Raw genomic sequence first — 16523 nt, 5'->3', positions numbered from 1 at the left:
TAGCAAGATGTTGCAAAGATTGGCAGCAGCAGCCTGGAGAGACCTTGAAATGCCCCAGGCAAATCAGTCAAGATGCACAAGATTGCAAGATGTTCCATCTAGATCTCAGTGAGAGGAATAAGGAGGGTTAACATTTTGGGTCGAGACCTTTCATCTGGAGAGAAATAGTCAAAAGGTCCAAAGATGCTGCTTGACCCACTAACTTCCTCCAGGTTTTTTTTGTGTGTTGTCAGCATCTGCAGTCTCTTATGTCTCCGTGACAAAATTGTCTCTTTCAATGGCAGTTTCAGACCAAGTTGAGCTAGTAAAAAGTGGCTCTTCTGAGAGAGAATAAGAAAAAAAAGAGCAAGGACAAAAAAATACAAAGGGACTCATTAGGCACAAAGAGTTGTGCACAACATTGCTGTCCTCTTTTCAAAATCACAAAGGAGTTACAAATTTTTTTGGATTATGCGATCAAATTTCTAATCCTAGATTGCAGTACCAAGGTTGGGTCTGAGCAACTCGAACATCAAGGCTTATGTGGATAATAACTACACAGATAAAGTACCAAAACAGAGGGAAATGAAGGGTGGAGTGGGGAGAGATGGGAGGGAAAGGAAGATAATATAATTAGATTATATTACAATGGCTATAAAGCCAAACTAATTTGATGGAATTTAAATTGAGCTCTTAAGTAAAAGACCTACAAAAATTTCAAAGCTGGTCATTAGACAAACTGTATATGCAACATGCATTAGCTCAATTGGTTCTAAATGAAGTAACTTTAGATTAAAAGAAATACCAATATCACAAAAGCATGCAGAAAAATTACAATATACCAAAATTAAGGTATACTCATACACATATCAATAAATCTTGTCACAATGATAAAAGAGTACCATGCTCTTAAAGTTATTGTTTATATACATTCCTGTTATGACCAATGGCATACCAATACAAGATGGATATTGAGCTATTAGTGGTTGAAAATAATTGAATGAATTGCAATATTTTTAATTGAATCAAAAACTGATGATTAATTAATATTAAATTACCAATTCAAACTAAACTGTTCGGATTTACAAGAGATACTGGTGATATTATATTTGTAGAAAGACTACAGTTATATTATGATATTATACAGTTAGATTATATTATCTGGAAAGTAATCAAACCTTTCCATGGCTCTGCTAAGTTAGAAAGTTATTCATAAACTGGGAGTTGAGTGGAGGAGAAGAATGTACAGCAGTTGTGCAGTATTATTGCGGGAACTCTCAAGTGCTTTGAGAGTCATGCAGCTGGGAGAGCAAATCAAAGAATGCAATTCTAAGATTTCATGCTTCTACGAATCAGAGGTAGCTTCAAAAATTTGGAATGGGATTTCTTGAAATGACTAAAATACAAGGACAGTCTAATTTCTTGAAGACAGTTTAATTATGTCCTTCTTCAAACACAAAAAAGCATGCAGTTCTACAAATGGCAAAACTCTATTATCTTCTGAAAATAAGTATTAGTCCAAGCTTCTTTTCAGATCTTTTATAAAAACACACAATATTCCAAGCTGAGTTCAGACTTACCATATCCAACTCATCCTCCTCTGACTGCAAAAACCAGATACAAAATAAATATACTCTGTTACTACGCGTAAATGATCCTGAAACTACTCGTAGTCACTTGTACATGTATAATTTCATGTTCATTCTATGCTTCCATTTTGAAGTGATCAATGGTTATCTTGAAAGGAAATGATGGGATTAAGATTGGGTAAATGATTTAAATTCTCAATATAAAAACACTACCATCAGTTTAATATTTCTTTTTTGCCCCTATTTCATGAGTTTCCTACAACAAGTTCACCCTGTGTCATGTTTTACCACTGGCCCCACCCATCCCACTTGTATTGGCTATCTCTCAGTGACACCTTCAATCAAGAGCTTAGGTTCCACAACGTTATCTATGACACCAACTCTACCTTGCGTCTCTTAAGTGATCACAGAGCGGTCACTGTGCTAAAGGGCTGACACCATCATGGGTTCAACTTAATTATTTTGGAAGAACGTAATCTTGTTCATATTTTCAGCTTCGGACAAGAATTCAACAACTCTCCAAAGAATCTTGAGGTCTAATTTCTTTTCCCTTCAACCTACATAGAACCAAAGATACTACCCCTGGAATATCAGTCTGTACATGTCCTTAGTTCACCTTCAATGCTATTGTTCACAGTAGTCCCTAATGACGCCTTACACTATCTTTAGAAAAATAGAGTTACGGATGCATTGAATATGTCATCATCATACAACATGGACACAGGTCCTTTGGCCAATGAGTCTACGCTGACCATCAATTACACTAATCCTATATCATTCCCATTTGATGCTCTCCACACTCCCAACAACTACTCCAGATTTTAACTACTCATCTACAAATTAAGGGTGATTTTCAATTACTTATTAACCTACAAGTTTGGCAGCTTTGGGCCTGTACTCACTAGAATTTAGAAGAATGCAGGGACATTTCATTAAAACCTACCGAATGTTGAAAGGACTAGACAGGGTGGATGTGGAAAAGATGTTTCCTATGGTGGAGGTAACCAGAACTAGAGAGTGCAGCCTCAAAACTGAGGGGCGACTTTTTAGAACAGAGGTAAGGAGGTTTTTTTTTTTTAGCCAGAGAGTAGTGAATCTGTGGAATGCTCTGCCACAAAGTGCAGTGGAGGCCAAGTCTGTGTGTATATTTAAGGTGGAAGTTGATAGTTTCCTGATTGCTCAGGGCAACAAAGGATGTGGCAAGAAGGCAGGTGTACGGAGTTGAGCGGGATCTGGGGTCAACCATGATGGAATGGTGAAGCAGACTCGATGAGCTGAATGGCCTAATTCTACTCCTATGTCTTATAGTACTAGTCCCACATCCTAAAAATAAATAAATAAACAGGCGCATCCTGGAGAACTAAGCTCAGGGAGAATGTACAAACTCTACACCAATAACACTGCAGGTCAGAACTGAATGAGTGTCTCTTGAGTTTTAAGGCACTCTGAATCCTTAGTCTTCTGGAAACATTATACAGTGGTTATTTCTTTTTCTGTTCCACACTGGTTTTGAACTGATACAACTTCAGACTTCTGAATCTCAGCATCTGTCAAGGCTTTGTCAGACTCACCAGTGCAATCTTATACATCTCCTAATTGCAGGATACAAATTGTTCGCTGTTATGTATTTACACTACAGCCCACATTGCCACAGTCAGCAGAAAAATCACTCCCTGCCCTCCTCCTTTTACTTCACACCTAATATCTCTTAACATTTTATTATCCTGGAAAATACAGCTACACCCACAAGATTCACATCAAGTCATTTTGCAGTGTGAAAGATGCCATATACTAAAATTACCAGCCTCAGCTATATCAGAGCATGTAGCAACTTTGATTTTGTTAATATCTGGAGTAATTTTCAAACAGGTACTTTTAGCTTACTATAGTCATTCCCTCAAACACATAAGCTAAACTCAGTGCACCTACACTTTTCTGCAAGCTTCTCTTTTAACAGTTTCTAAGACTGTTGAATACAGCACAGTTAAAACACATAGTCAAAGTGCTAGAGAAACTCAGCGGGTCAAGCATTATCTATGGAGGGAATAGATAGCTGTTGTTTCGGGCTAAGACCTTTTCTGATGAAGAATCTCAGCCTGAAACAATCACTGTTTATTTCTCTCCATAGATGCTGCCAGACCTGCTGAGAATCCCCCAGCATTCGGTTAGTCGCAGCAGATTTCCAGCATCTGCAGAATCTTGTGTGTCTTATAGCACATACAGTACTGATACTTGCATTGATGGATTCATACTGGGGTGTTATGTAAAAGACTCACCAGAGGTGGCATCATTCCCTTGCTGGTCGGTGGGATGACTACACGAAGGTCTGGTTTGCGATTATTCATTCCAATATTTCCACCAGGAGGGGGTGGAGACTTTGTGGGCATTACTTTACCCAACCCATTTCCACTAGTGGAGCACAGTAGCCCAGGAGAAGCTCGAGGATTAACAAATCCATTTCCTGAAATCAATTTTAGAAAATTATTTCAAAAAATACATTCCTAAATTTGTTTTCATAACATTTGTTACTTAGTTTGTCATTTGATACAATTATTTTCACACTTAACATTTATCCTGTTGGTTTGGGGTCAACTATTAATATGCTGCTCAATGTCAGAATTAGGATAAGAAGACAATTACCATGTCACTCAAAGTACAGCATTTTTGTGCTTAGAATTAAGACAGAAGCAGTGGGATGTATTTGGAAACTCAGAGTATTAAGAATGCACAGAGGCTTTGCATAAGTGACAGAAGGATTGGGCCAGCTCTCCTCCCTGGTCCACCTTCCATTTCCTGCCCCGTCTGTAGATCCTACATTGCCTTCATCAGCCACCTCAATACCTACAAAACTACAGTGATCACAAAAGGGGCTGCCTAAGATGATGATGAGTGGTTAGACCACACCTTGAGCGTTGTAGCAAACTCTGCCAAAGAAACAAGCACATGCTCAAACATAGGAGGTTATGCAGCAAAAAAAATCACAAGCTTCATTCCACTGTCAGAGCTCTGAGTTATGAAAATTCTGAGAAAACTGGATATTATTAAAATCTAATCATGGCATGGTAGAAATAGACAGGATATTCAAAAAACTAATCCAAAATTCTACCTTAATTCAACGATAGAACTCAACTAAGACAATGGCTTAAACTAATGATAGGTAATTTTAGAAGTGATTCAAAAATCTTTTCCACTTAGAGATCTTACTACAAACATTTAGATAGATTGTTATAGGTTAGGTTAGGATAAGAAAGTTAAGATGGGCCTGGCTGTAAATATCTTGTGATCTGGAATTCTTTCACCATAATACATTTATATTAATAGATAGATGGATAGATAGATACTTTATTGATCCCAAAGGAAATTACAGGGTCTCAACAGTAATACAAGTGCACAGATATACAAATATTAGAAGAGAAATAAGAAAGAATAAAAATAAGATGTACAAGATTTACAGATCAAAGATTGCAAGATCATTCCCCAGCTAGGTTGACACATTACAGAGCCTGATGGTCAAGGGCAAGAATGACCTCATATAGCGCTCTTTGGAACAGCACAGTTGTCTTAGTCTACTAGTGTAAGTGCTCCTCTGTTCAGTCAAGGTGGCATACAGCGGGTGAGGAACATCGTCAAGAATTGCCGGGATTGTTAGAGGGTCTTTTCTTCCAGTATATCCAGTTTGACTCCTATAACAGAGCCAGCCTTTCTAATCAGTTTATTGAGCCTGTTGGCATCACCCACGTTGATACCATTGCCCCAGCACAGCACCACATAGAAGATTGTACTGGCGACACCATGCTGGTGGAACATGTGAAGGAGAGACCTGCATACTCCAAAGGACCTTTGTCTCCTCAGGAAGTAGAGGCAACTCTAGTCTGTCTTGCCTCTGTGTTGGTGCTCCACTCACGTCTGTAGTCCAGGTGCACCTCCAGGTACTTGTAGTTCCTCACGATCAATAGTAACAGGGAGTAGTGTTTGGTCTTCCTCAAGTCCATTACCATCTCCTTTGTCTTATTAATGTTGAGCTGCAGATGATTCAGCTTGCACCATTCGACAAAATTCTCCACCAGGGCCCTGTATTCATTCTCCTGTCCTCCCTTTATACACCCAGTTATTGCCGAATTATCAGAGAATTTCTGCAGATGACATGACTCTGTTTTGTCTTAAGTTCAAGGTACACAGGGTGAACAGGAAGGGAGCCAATACAGTCCCGTGGGACACCAGTGCTGCTTTTAGCTATGTATGATACACAGCTCCAAAGCAGCACAAACTATGGCTCTCCAGTCAGGTAGCCCATTATCCAGGATACAACGGAAGTGCCAACCTGCATTAAACATTGCTTTGCCCCCAGCAATAAGGACTGTATGGTATTGAAGGCGTTCGAAAATTCAAAAATCACAATCCTCACAGTGCTGTCCCGCTTATCCAAATGGGAGTAGGCTCTGTTCAGCAGGCAGATGACAGCATCGTCGACACTAACGTACTCCTGGTAGGCAAGCTGCAGTGGATCAAGGACTGATCTGGCCGGGGTCAGAGGGGAGCCAGGACCAATCTCTCTAGGGTCTTCATGATGTGTGAGGTCAGTGCCACTGGATGGTAGTCATTCAAGACTTATGGTCGGCCCTTCCTGGGTCCTGGGACCATACATTATGTTTTCCACCCAGTCGGGACCCTTTCCAGGTGGAGACTCAGACTGAAAGTGTCCTGGAGAACTCCACACGGTTGCTCAGCACACTCTTTCAGGACCTTGGTGTTCACACTATCCGGTCCCAATGCTTCGCCATGTGGATTTCTCCAGAGCCTTTCTCACCTGCTCAGTAGTGGGGGTGAGTCCATGATGACTGGGGAGTTGGTGGAAGGTGGGGAGGTGAAGATCGGGACAGTAGCAGTTAGTATGTGGAGGTGTGCCCCAGGTGTGACTCTGTGCTGTATCTAAAGTCTGAGGTATATAGGGTAAACAGGAAGGGAGCTAATATAGTCCGCTGTGGGGCCCCAGTGTTGCTTACAGCCACGTCTGATATAGCTCCTTAGCTGCACAAGCTGTAGTCTGCCAGACAGGTCGTCCATTATCCAGATTACAATGGAAGTGCCAACCTGCATTGAACGGAGCTTCCCCCGTGCGCCCCCACCCTCCCCCCCACCCCCAGCAGCAAAGGCTCTAAGTAACAGGCTACATACACTGTCCCATTAAGTAACAAGTTACATACCCTCTAAGTCCAGTTTATCCATGACAGATCAATTGACTATTAACACTAAGTAGAATGAGTCATATTCTAAGATCTGGAAGCATCTAGACAGCCTGTTTTAGGCAAAAGGCAAAATTGCCCACTGTTAAGCGAGTGCCGGCTTTTCAATGTGATGGACTACAACTGTAGATCAGTTTGCATGTGCATCACATCACTACATTAGAGCACTATGGATTGAATAGTACATTACTATTTCAGTTTAGTAGCAGATACATCTCTCAGCATAGAGTCCTACAGCACAGAAACAGTATCTTAGCCCAGCAAGCTTATGTGTATCATCAAGTACCTATCTATTCTAATCCTAATGGGAAATTCAAATGCTCATCCAGATCTTTCCTAAGTGTTGAAAGCAACTGCGTCCACCACTTGCTCAGGTGCTTTCAACAGTTTTAGACCTCTAGTTCTAGTCTCACCCAACTTCAGTGGAAAATTCCTACTTGCATTCCAAACTTCAACCATCATTTTTGTGAATAAAAATTATTTTCCTCAGATCCCCTCTGAACACTTTATGCCTCAGGTTAAACCTGTTCTCAGGCATCTCTGCCATCGAGTTTCTCACCACCCAACCTTTCATAATTTTGTATACCAGCATTGCAGACACTTCATGGTAGCAGCATTTGGAAGGTGATTACTACTGTATTAATCTTTACCCTGTGCCATTTTATTTCAAAATCAATGTGAAATTATTTCATTTTTCATCCTTTGGTAAATTCTGATTAAAATATTGTAAGCGGCCAAAGAGAGTTTTTAATGATCTTAGCAACAAACTTAGATGAAAAACATTTAGCGTGATAACTGTCATGAAAAACACTAAAGGTATCAGGATTAACCTTGGAGCACAATCACAACTGGTCTATGAAAGCAAATTCTTGAAATAATCAGCTGGAAACATTAGAATTATACTGTATAGCTATTATTTTGCATCTGATGTCCTTGTAAATCCTGTTGAATTCAAGTGAAGAATATGGTGATTAAAAAGATAACTACAGGCTTTATTAATCATAAGTCGTTTCTGCGTAACATGGTGAAGTATGAAATCTGAAGTTTCCAACACATGTTGATGTTTTCGATCTTAAAAAAAGCACTGAAGAGAAAATAGATATCATTCCATACCAGCTGATTAAAAAATCACAATGTTTTAAGAAATAATCCACTATAACTAATGAACAATATGGATTTCATCAAAAATTGATTTTTCTTTTCTTTTTACAGCCACATCCAGATGTGTTAGTTCTGCAGATTACTAACCAATTAGTCTGAGTGCTACAGCACAGAAACAGGTCTTTCAGCTAATCTAGTCTGTGCCGAGCTGTTATTCACCCTAGCCCCATCAACCATATCTATCCCTTCACATATTCCCCCTAACTTCTCTTAAATTTTGCAATTGAACACACATCCATCACTTCTGCTAGCAGCTCATTCCACGCTTGCACTGTTACCTGAGTGAAGTTCCCCCTCAGATATTTCACCTTTCACCTTTACCCTTAACCTACGACCTATAGTTCTAGTCTTGCCCAACCTCAGTGGAAAATTCCTATTTGCAAAGGCCCACCAGCACCTTTACTTCCTGAGAAAACTAAAGAAATTTGGCCTGTCCCCTAAAACCTTCACTAATTTTTATAGATGCACCGTAGAAAGCATTCTTCTAGGGTGCATCACAACCTGGTATGGAAGTTGTCCTGTCCAAGACCGAAAGAAGCTGCAGAAAATCGTGAACACGGCACAGCAAATCACACAAACCCCATCTTCCATCCTTGGACTCACTTTACACCACACGCTGTCGGAGCAGTGCTGCCAGGATAATCAAGGACACGACCCACCCAGCCAACACACTTTTCGTCCCTCTTCCCTCTGGGAGAAGGCTCAGGAGCTTGAAGACTCATACGGCCAGATTTGGGAACAGCTTCTTTCCAACTGTGATAATGGATCCTGACCCAGATCTGGGCCGTACCCTCCAAATATCCGGACCTGCCTCTCGGTTTTTTTGCACTTCCTTACTTTCAATTTTTCTATTTTATATTTATGATTTATAATTTAAATTTTTAATATTTACTAATTTTTACTATTTTTAATATTTTAATATTTAATATTTGTAATCCAGAAAGTGGGAAACACAGAATCAAATATCACTGTGATGATTGTACGTTCTAGTATCAACTGTTTGGCGACAATAAAGTATCCTATCTTTATCCCTTGCAACTTTGCATACCACTATCAAATCTCCCTTTATTCTCTTGCACTCCAGGGAATAAAGGTCTAACCAATTCAACCTTTCCCTGTAACTCAGATCCCCAAATCCCGTCAAGATCCTTGATAATTTTTTCTGTACTCTTTCAATCTTATTGATTTCTTTCCTAGAGGTAGGTGATCAGAACTGAAATCTGGTTTCACCAACACCTTGTATACAACTTCAACATAAATTCCAAACTCCTGTACCTAATACTTTCATTTATGGAGGCTAATGTGTTAAAATTGTAATATAATCGGACCTTTTAACATTTTATTTTTTAAACAATGCGCAAATTTTTAAATGCAACAGTTAAAATCCGAGCCAAACACAAATTTTTAAGTAATAAATGATTTTCATTAGATGTTATGCAGCAATCATTTCAAATAGGTATAGTGCATTTTAGTGTCATCTGCTGATAGTTTTATGAACTACACAGAGGAGGAACTAATTCCTAACAGTTTACAAATTAAATAAATTGATATTGAACCAAATGTTTTCTTTCCCCTCAGTTCAAACCATAACCTACTGAAGTGAGTATTGGAATAAAATATCATCAGGAAACAGCGGTACAATTCACTTTGCTTGGTAAACGTCACCAACTCCAAGACTGCGTCAGCAATTTTGGTTATTGTGTCATGGATACAGGAAAAGATCTGCTTGCTGCTGAGGTATTATGCAAAACCATTCAAGGTCCATTTCATTTGCCTTTATTAGGAAATACAGGGCAAAACGAAATTTAGAAAGCAAAAATTCACCTTTTGGTCAGAAAAGGCATTTTTTTGTTTGTGCAATGACCAGCTTTAAAATCAAATTACTGATCTGCTGCAAATGAAGAACCCCACTGCAAGTATTAGATTTAACAATTATTTTCTGCCATATTACATTTAAAATATAATTAAAAGAAAGTCCTTACAAAATACTCTTCCTATACTAGGCATTTTACCAAATGTTTTCTTTTTTAAAGTCTCAAGGGATTTAAATAAACCCAGTCTGAAATGGAGCAGTAATCCCTCGCCTTCTACCTTAGGCCACGAATTTATCAATCACCCCAACTGTGGACCACTTTCTGGAGGTCCAAGACGCCAACTTCTACAAAGAAGGGACCCGCATGCTCCACAACCACTGGACTAAGTGTGTAAATGTAGGAGGGGACTATGTTGAAAAATAAATGTGCTAGGCTTTCTAAAATTGACTCTTTCTACCTTAGGCCACAAACTTATCAATCACCCCTTATATGTCAGGGAACCCACAGCAATGTTCCACCAAGTTATCTTTTTTCTCCTTTTGCCCATCACTCCTGTTAGGAAGTATTTTGGAGTAATGTGAATATAGCAGATATTAATTCAAACAAGAACCAGTCTTCAGTTCTCAATGTAAATCGCAAGTAATAAACAGGCTGGAGTTAAAAGGACATCTTTGCAAGCAAGCAGCACTGTCTACAAAATACAAGCTGCTGGCACACAGGGGATCAACTGCTCTAGAGATATGGTTTGTAAAGCGAGTTGACCATGAGATGTTCTTGTAGAGTGTTCTCATAGACGTTCACTGCCAAATGTTAAGACAATGGGGCTGTGTTAATTGGCCTGCATCAAATGAAGCAGCACTGGCTAATTTATTTGTACCACTCTGACTTGAGCTCAAGCTGACCTACCAGATTGCTGTTATCACAGCATATCAAACTTGGTCACAGGTATAGGCAATCAATTGTTGGGATATTTGTGTACTCAAGAGTCAAGCCTAAAAACATGAATTTTCAGTGTCTGGGGAATCTTCTATAGAATCAGATTTTAGTCTCCTTTCACCCATCACTCCCATCTTCCCTTCTGCTTCCACCTCACCCACTAAAATTTCACATCCACCTACCATCCCCTTCCTATTATGGAATCATTGCTCACTTACCAACCTCTATCTCACCCCTTCCCTGACCCAGTTCTATCTGCCCATCAACTAGTCCCCAACTTGTTTCATCCATTGCCACTCAGCTCCTCCTCCACCTGCATGCACTTGTCCATCAAACCTCCCCACCGGGCTCCATTTATCACCTATCACCCTCCCCCAACCTCCCTCATTTTGCTATACCCCTGGCATTCTCCTTCCTCTTCTCCCCATCCTGATACAGGTTTTCAACCTGAAACATGAACTTAATACCTTCTGCTTCCACAGATGCTGTTCGACTTGCTGAGTTCTTCCTGCATTGTTTTTGTTCCAGATTCCAGCATCAGCAGTCTAGTTTGTCTCCCTTGCAATAAGCTTAACTATTCATTAGAAATTAATTGCATTAACATTAACTCCTTTCACTATCTCACAAATGTGGTATTTACTAAGAAAAACTTCGATTTCTTTTGATTTCCCACCTCACTTGAAAACTCTATACGCGAGATCTGCAATCACAAGCATAAATGACTGACTCATCCCTGTCAATGTTTTCTCTATTATCAAGATATGATGCACAAGAAGTGCTCTCAGGGTTGTGCATATGATGTGACCATCAATCAGTTCTCAATAGCTCAAATAATCAGCTTGACTTAGTACGATATTTTCAGATGCATCCCTAAAGTTGACCAGCAGTGACCTGACTGTGAGTCAACCCAGGTGCAGGTTGTGACCTTCAATTACATAATAACCTTCCTCTTCAGTAAGAACAAAACTCAGCTGGTAAAGGAGGAAACTGAAGTTGTAATTATGATGAGATTCTGAGAATGAGCTGCAACTAGAGCAGATAATTGTCTCATGAATTATTCAAAAGGATCAAAAATAAATGCAGATGAACCTGAATGGATCATCAATGACTTTGAAAGTAAGCATGCTTTTATATGAGCTTGTTCTCAAGGCCTGGGTTTGAGCCAGACTACATTGGCAAGTCTGGGGCAGGCATTAATTCCAACACTTAATTTTACCCTCATTTAATTTTGAGTGAGGTCTGGAACAAAATCAAGATTAAAAAAAAAACAAAAGCTTCATGATGAGAAGATAGATGAATCTAGGGTGCAGATTAATGCTACATGCTAGGACAGGGCAGAGGACATCATGGTCAGAAAGTCGGCATTGAGATGAGAATGGAGATAGAGGAATGAACTGAAAGTCAAGGGCTGGGAGTCAGAAAATGGGTGAGGACTATATCAAAAGGTGACAACCAGTTTGCAGAAAGTTCAGATCACAGCATCAGAAAAATCAGTAACAGCTGGGAGCAGAAGAATGCAATGTATACCCAAGAATCATATGAATCTCGTTGAACAACATTACTTTTGCGAATGGTAGATGGTGTTCTGTATACAATGGATTTTATGCCAAACCAAAGTCAACAGAGATAGATAAATGTATTGTCATTTCAAGATTCATAAATTTAAGTTGGAGACAACAGACTGAAAATGCTAGAACCTGGAGCAACAAGCAAGATGCTGGAGGAACTCAGCAGGTCAGGCAGCATCTGTGGATGGAAATGGTCAGTCAACATTTTGGATTGAGACCCTTCATCTGGACTGAAAGACAGTGGGGAAACAGCCAGTATGAAAAGGTAAAGGCAGGAGGTCTTTCAGAATTTTGTACTGGCTATCACTCCACTAAGTTCCTCCAGCATCTTGTTTACTGCTCACAATTTAAGATACTGACCAAACAAAATCAATAATTTTCAACATATCGTAAATGAAGGAACGTAAGGAATATCAAGCCAATCAGAATATTTATAAGATTTAAGGAAGTCTGGATCTGTACATGGATGATAGGGGTATGGAGGGCTATGGTCCCCATGCAGATCGACGGGAGTAAGAATTTTAAATGGTTCAGCATGAACTAGATGGGCTCGTTTCTGTGCTGTACTTTTCTATGACTTTAAGGTCTTTTTGTAGCTGATCAGAGTGATAGGAGTACATTTTCTATCCAGATATTTCAGGAACATTTTGTGTGACCTTCTCCACTAAGTATGTCTTGTTTCCATTAGAAAATTATTATACTTCATCTGATCAGAACATGATATTATTATACTTCATCTGATTAGACCAAGAATATTTCTTACATTTCTGATTTTACAAGTGATAGTGCAAACAAGTGTAGTTATAATTCACCTGCAATTTTGTGAATTTACATTAATTGTGAAATTACAAAACCCCAGACATACTAATTCTTCTGTATAGTTAAGGCTAGAAAATTCAGAAATGAAACATGAGGAAAAGGTGATAATATCTGTATGTTAAGAACAGTCTAACAAAGATATCTTTAAGACTTCCTCTTAGAATTAACCCGGCAGAAAACAGTGATAACATACTGTATATTCTATAATCAGAATGAAAACCAAATCCTATCATTGCTTATAACAGCTGGATCGTTTGGCTGGCAAAGCACATTCCCCGAGATAAATGCTTGCTTGAAAAGGCAGTTGAACTCAGAGAATGCCTACACAGGGAGGATGCTTGAATTTTTAAAATTCAGCATTTCAATTAATTATCCCCATATTGTAAATGTTCCTCTAGTCAAAGGAATACATATTAATCTGGAAAACAAAAATCAAGCTTCAGCAAATCCTTTCAACCATAAATGTCCTGCAACAATTCTACATTTGTCTAATTAATTCTGGCTTCTTTTGCAAGCCATTTGTCTTAGATTCGGTTCCAACCAGGAGAACCATCTGGCCTGCAAATGTTCTTTGATTTCTGTCAGTCCCTCTTAAATAAGCTGCAGAAACAATGATTTAAGCCAGGTGATCTAAACAATGGTTGTTGTAGTTCTGTCTACTTTGTTATATTATCTACTATAGGTCCTTTATTTATTGACAATATAAACTGTGCATATCTCTTCATACTAACACTATTCGTGTTTCCAATATAAACTGATCCCAGTTGTTCAAAAGTCTTTGTGAATTTAAAAGAACTTGCTATAAAACCATAAAGCAATGAAGTCTGAGATGTGTGCAATCTGCCAAGCACCATTTTTTCCCAAATGCTCACACTATAGCAAGAATTAATCTGACAGATGACAGTCTTATTTGCAAGCCATTGAAAAGAGAGCTACTGAACCAGCCATTAAATTAACCTTAAGTCATGTTCAATAGCAGCAATGGCCAAATGTTCAAGTTCAGAGGACTGAAGAATGAGGGGCAACCTCAGAAGTTTATAAAAATAATGAGGGTTATGGATAAGTCATTGTCTTTTCCCCCAGGGTAGGAGAACCAAAATGTAAAGGATACAGATGCAAGGGAAAGACTTAGAAGAGGCTCGAGAGGTAACCCCTTTACACAGAAGGTAGTGAGCACCTAGAATAAGCTGGCAAAGAATTGGTTGGGGCACGCACATTTGCAAAGTTTAAGAGGCATTTGGATAGGCTCGTGGAGCGGAAGGTCTTGGAGGGTTTTGGGAGGAACATGAGCAACTGGGACGAACAGGGAAGATGCTGTGGTCAGCATCGACCAAGTGGGCTGAAGGGCCTGTTTCGATGCTGTATTACTCTATGACCATATAGAGGGTAGAAATGGAAACTGTGACCACAGTGTTTTGCTGATCCTTTGTGCTTGATATGCCACCAGAAGCAATGACATTAAGGACATATAATGCCTGAATGATGCTACTTGCATAAAGTTCTCCCATGCAGATGGAACCTGTAGGTACACCAAAGATGATTGTAGGGCTTTATCCTATCAGGGTTTCTGTCGCTGAGTCTGTAAGATTCTCACATCTGACCTGATTCGTAAACCTCCATTGTCTTATCACTATCTCCATCATATGCTTCGCCTCTTTCTGTCCCCGCCCTCATCTGCTTGACCACATCTGACCTACTTTCACCCCAAATGTCCTGATCATCTACCCTTTACTTCCTCCCAGTACACATGTACCTCACACCATCATTTCTTTCACTGATATCTACAATAGTGGGAGATCAGCATCTGTCCTACTATGTACAATATCATCTATAGTGCATGGTAAAACATCAGAGGCCCTTCAACATTTTAGTCTGAGGCCTTCCATTGGGAAATTTAGCCAACAGGCTTTAGTACACTGGCCTCTTCTCTACAGGAAGACACAAGCAAAGATGTCTTAATTAGGAGATTATTGTGGAATTTTATTCAGAGTATGATCAGCAATGAACTTCGTCAAAATTTCAGTCAAGAAAACATGCTGAACAAGTTTGTGCTTCCAGTGGCCAGATCAAGTTACAAAGATAGTTGTTTGCCAAATGATAGGAGTACTTGGGTAGAGTATGACGAAGGAGCCATGGGAGCAGAGGGGAAATATTTGATGCTTTCGTTATGCATGTTACTAAAAATACACTATTCTCCAAGAAGGCAACTAGATAAGTTGATCCAGTAACATGCTCTCTTCAACCAGTATCAACAGTTCCCTTCTCGGGTTTCTGCTGTAGATCTCTCTCCAGACAATTCATCTTTCAACACGTTTTCAAGCATGCTGATATGAAGGGCTGTAACTGGAACCTGAGCAATGATGCAACAGTATCACTCTCTTGCAAATAGCAAGGAAAATCTTTAAGATAAAAGCAGCTTTTGTGTGGTAACTTTGGAAGAATGGTTTTGCGAGCTTACATGGAGCTGATTATCCATCCCAGAGTTGGCTGTGTTCATGATAGTCTCATTTCAGAAAGGGAGAACCTTGAGTACTATTATGGGCCTTAATGATACAAGCGTAAAGGGACATTGTCCTCTTCAGTGATGGATCCTGGAGCCCTGTTATTGTAGCCTTTATCAATTTGGGTTTCAGCTATCTTCCATTTTAGATGCTATTAAATAGCAATGAATTGAGATTTATGTATATTTAAGGTGTATAAAAGGTTGCAGGTAACTGTATTGTTCATCAGTTTTAAGGGGGTAAGGATTTGTACTTAGCAGAAATTACTGGTTCTTCAATGTAGAAAGAGACCCAAATATTACTCAACATACTTTCCCTTTAAACCATGAGACAGGTTCCATTTCCCAACAGCACTGGCAACAAGCAAAAGCATGCCAGAAATGTTAAACTCACATCCCCGCTGGCATACTGAGCTTTTTGAAAACCTTCCTCCCCATTCACTAGAAAGATGAAAACAACAGCTGATGATCCATCAGGGCCTCACTGGGGTCTCAGCTACAGGATTCATCCTTAATATGCACCTGCTGTTCTATTTCACACAGCATACAACAGGCACAGTGAGCTGGCAGGTTATTGTGTACCAGGAGCCGAAAGATATGACATAGCCCAAATGCCTGGTGGATGTTTAGAAGTTCTACTCAGTATACACATTAGTAGCCTTGCAATAAATGCAAAGCTCCCATCTTATCCAACACATGTTTGAAACTGTCATTTAAGTATAGCAAATGTTGTCGAGAACTGTAGGAAAGGACTTATGATTATTTACTGTGATAAGTTTATCCAGTAGCAATTGTGTAATAATGAATGTAGGCAGAGAATTAATTGAAATAATGCCTACACCTAATAAGAATGATTTGTCAACTCTTTACAATATTAATTTAATTCTAGTATTATTGGGGCATAAAATTGCTAG

General features: G+C 39.4%; 1 protein-coding gene across 8 annotated transcripts in view; it reads right to left on the bottom strand.

Moving 5' to 3' along the window:
• mef2aa (myocyte enhancer factor 2aa) overlaps nt 1-16523 on the bottom strand; it is a 192326-nt gene that overhangs the window by 15477 nt on the left and 160326 nt on the right. For 6 of the 8 annotated variants that reach the window (XM_072278263.1, XM_072278260.1, XM_072278255.1 and 3 more), the window contains 2 exons: nt 3845-4029; nt 1560-1583 (listed from right to left, as the gene is read on the bottom strand). In XM_072278263.1, coding sequence (XP_072134364.1) covers nt 1560-1583; nt 3845-4029 — 209 coding nt within the window. The remainder of the gene's footprint in view (nt 1-1559; nt 1584-3844; nt 4030-16523) is intronic. The other 2 variants (XM_072278262.1, XM_072278261.1) reach the window with 1 other exon arrangement.

The sequence above is a fragment of the Mobula birostris genome, chromosome 14 (genome assembly GCF_030028105.1).
Source record: "Mobula birostris isolate sMobBir1 chromosome 14, sMobBir1.hap1, whole genome shotgun sequence".
NCBI classification, from domain to species: domain Eukaryota; kingdom Metazoa; phylum Chordata; class Chondrichthyes; order Myliobatiformes; family Myliobatidae; genus Mobula; species Mobula birostris.
Note: the sequence above shows the minus strand (reverse complement) of the source record. Positions and strands in the feature narration are given on the sequence as shown.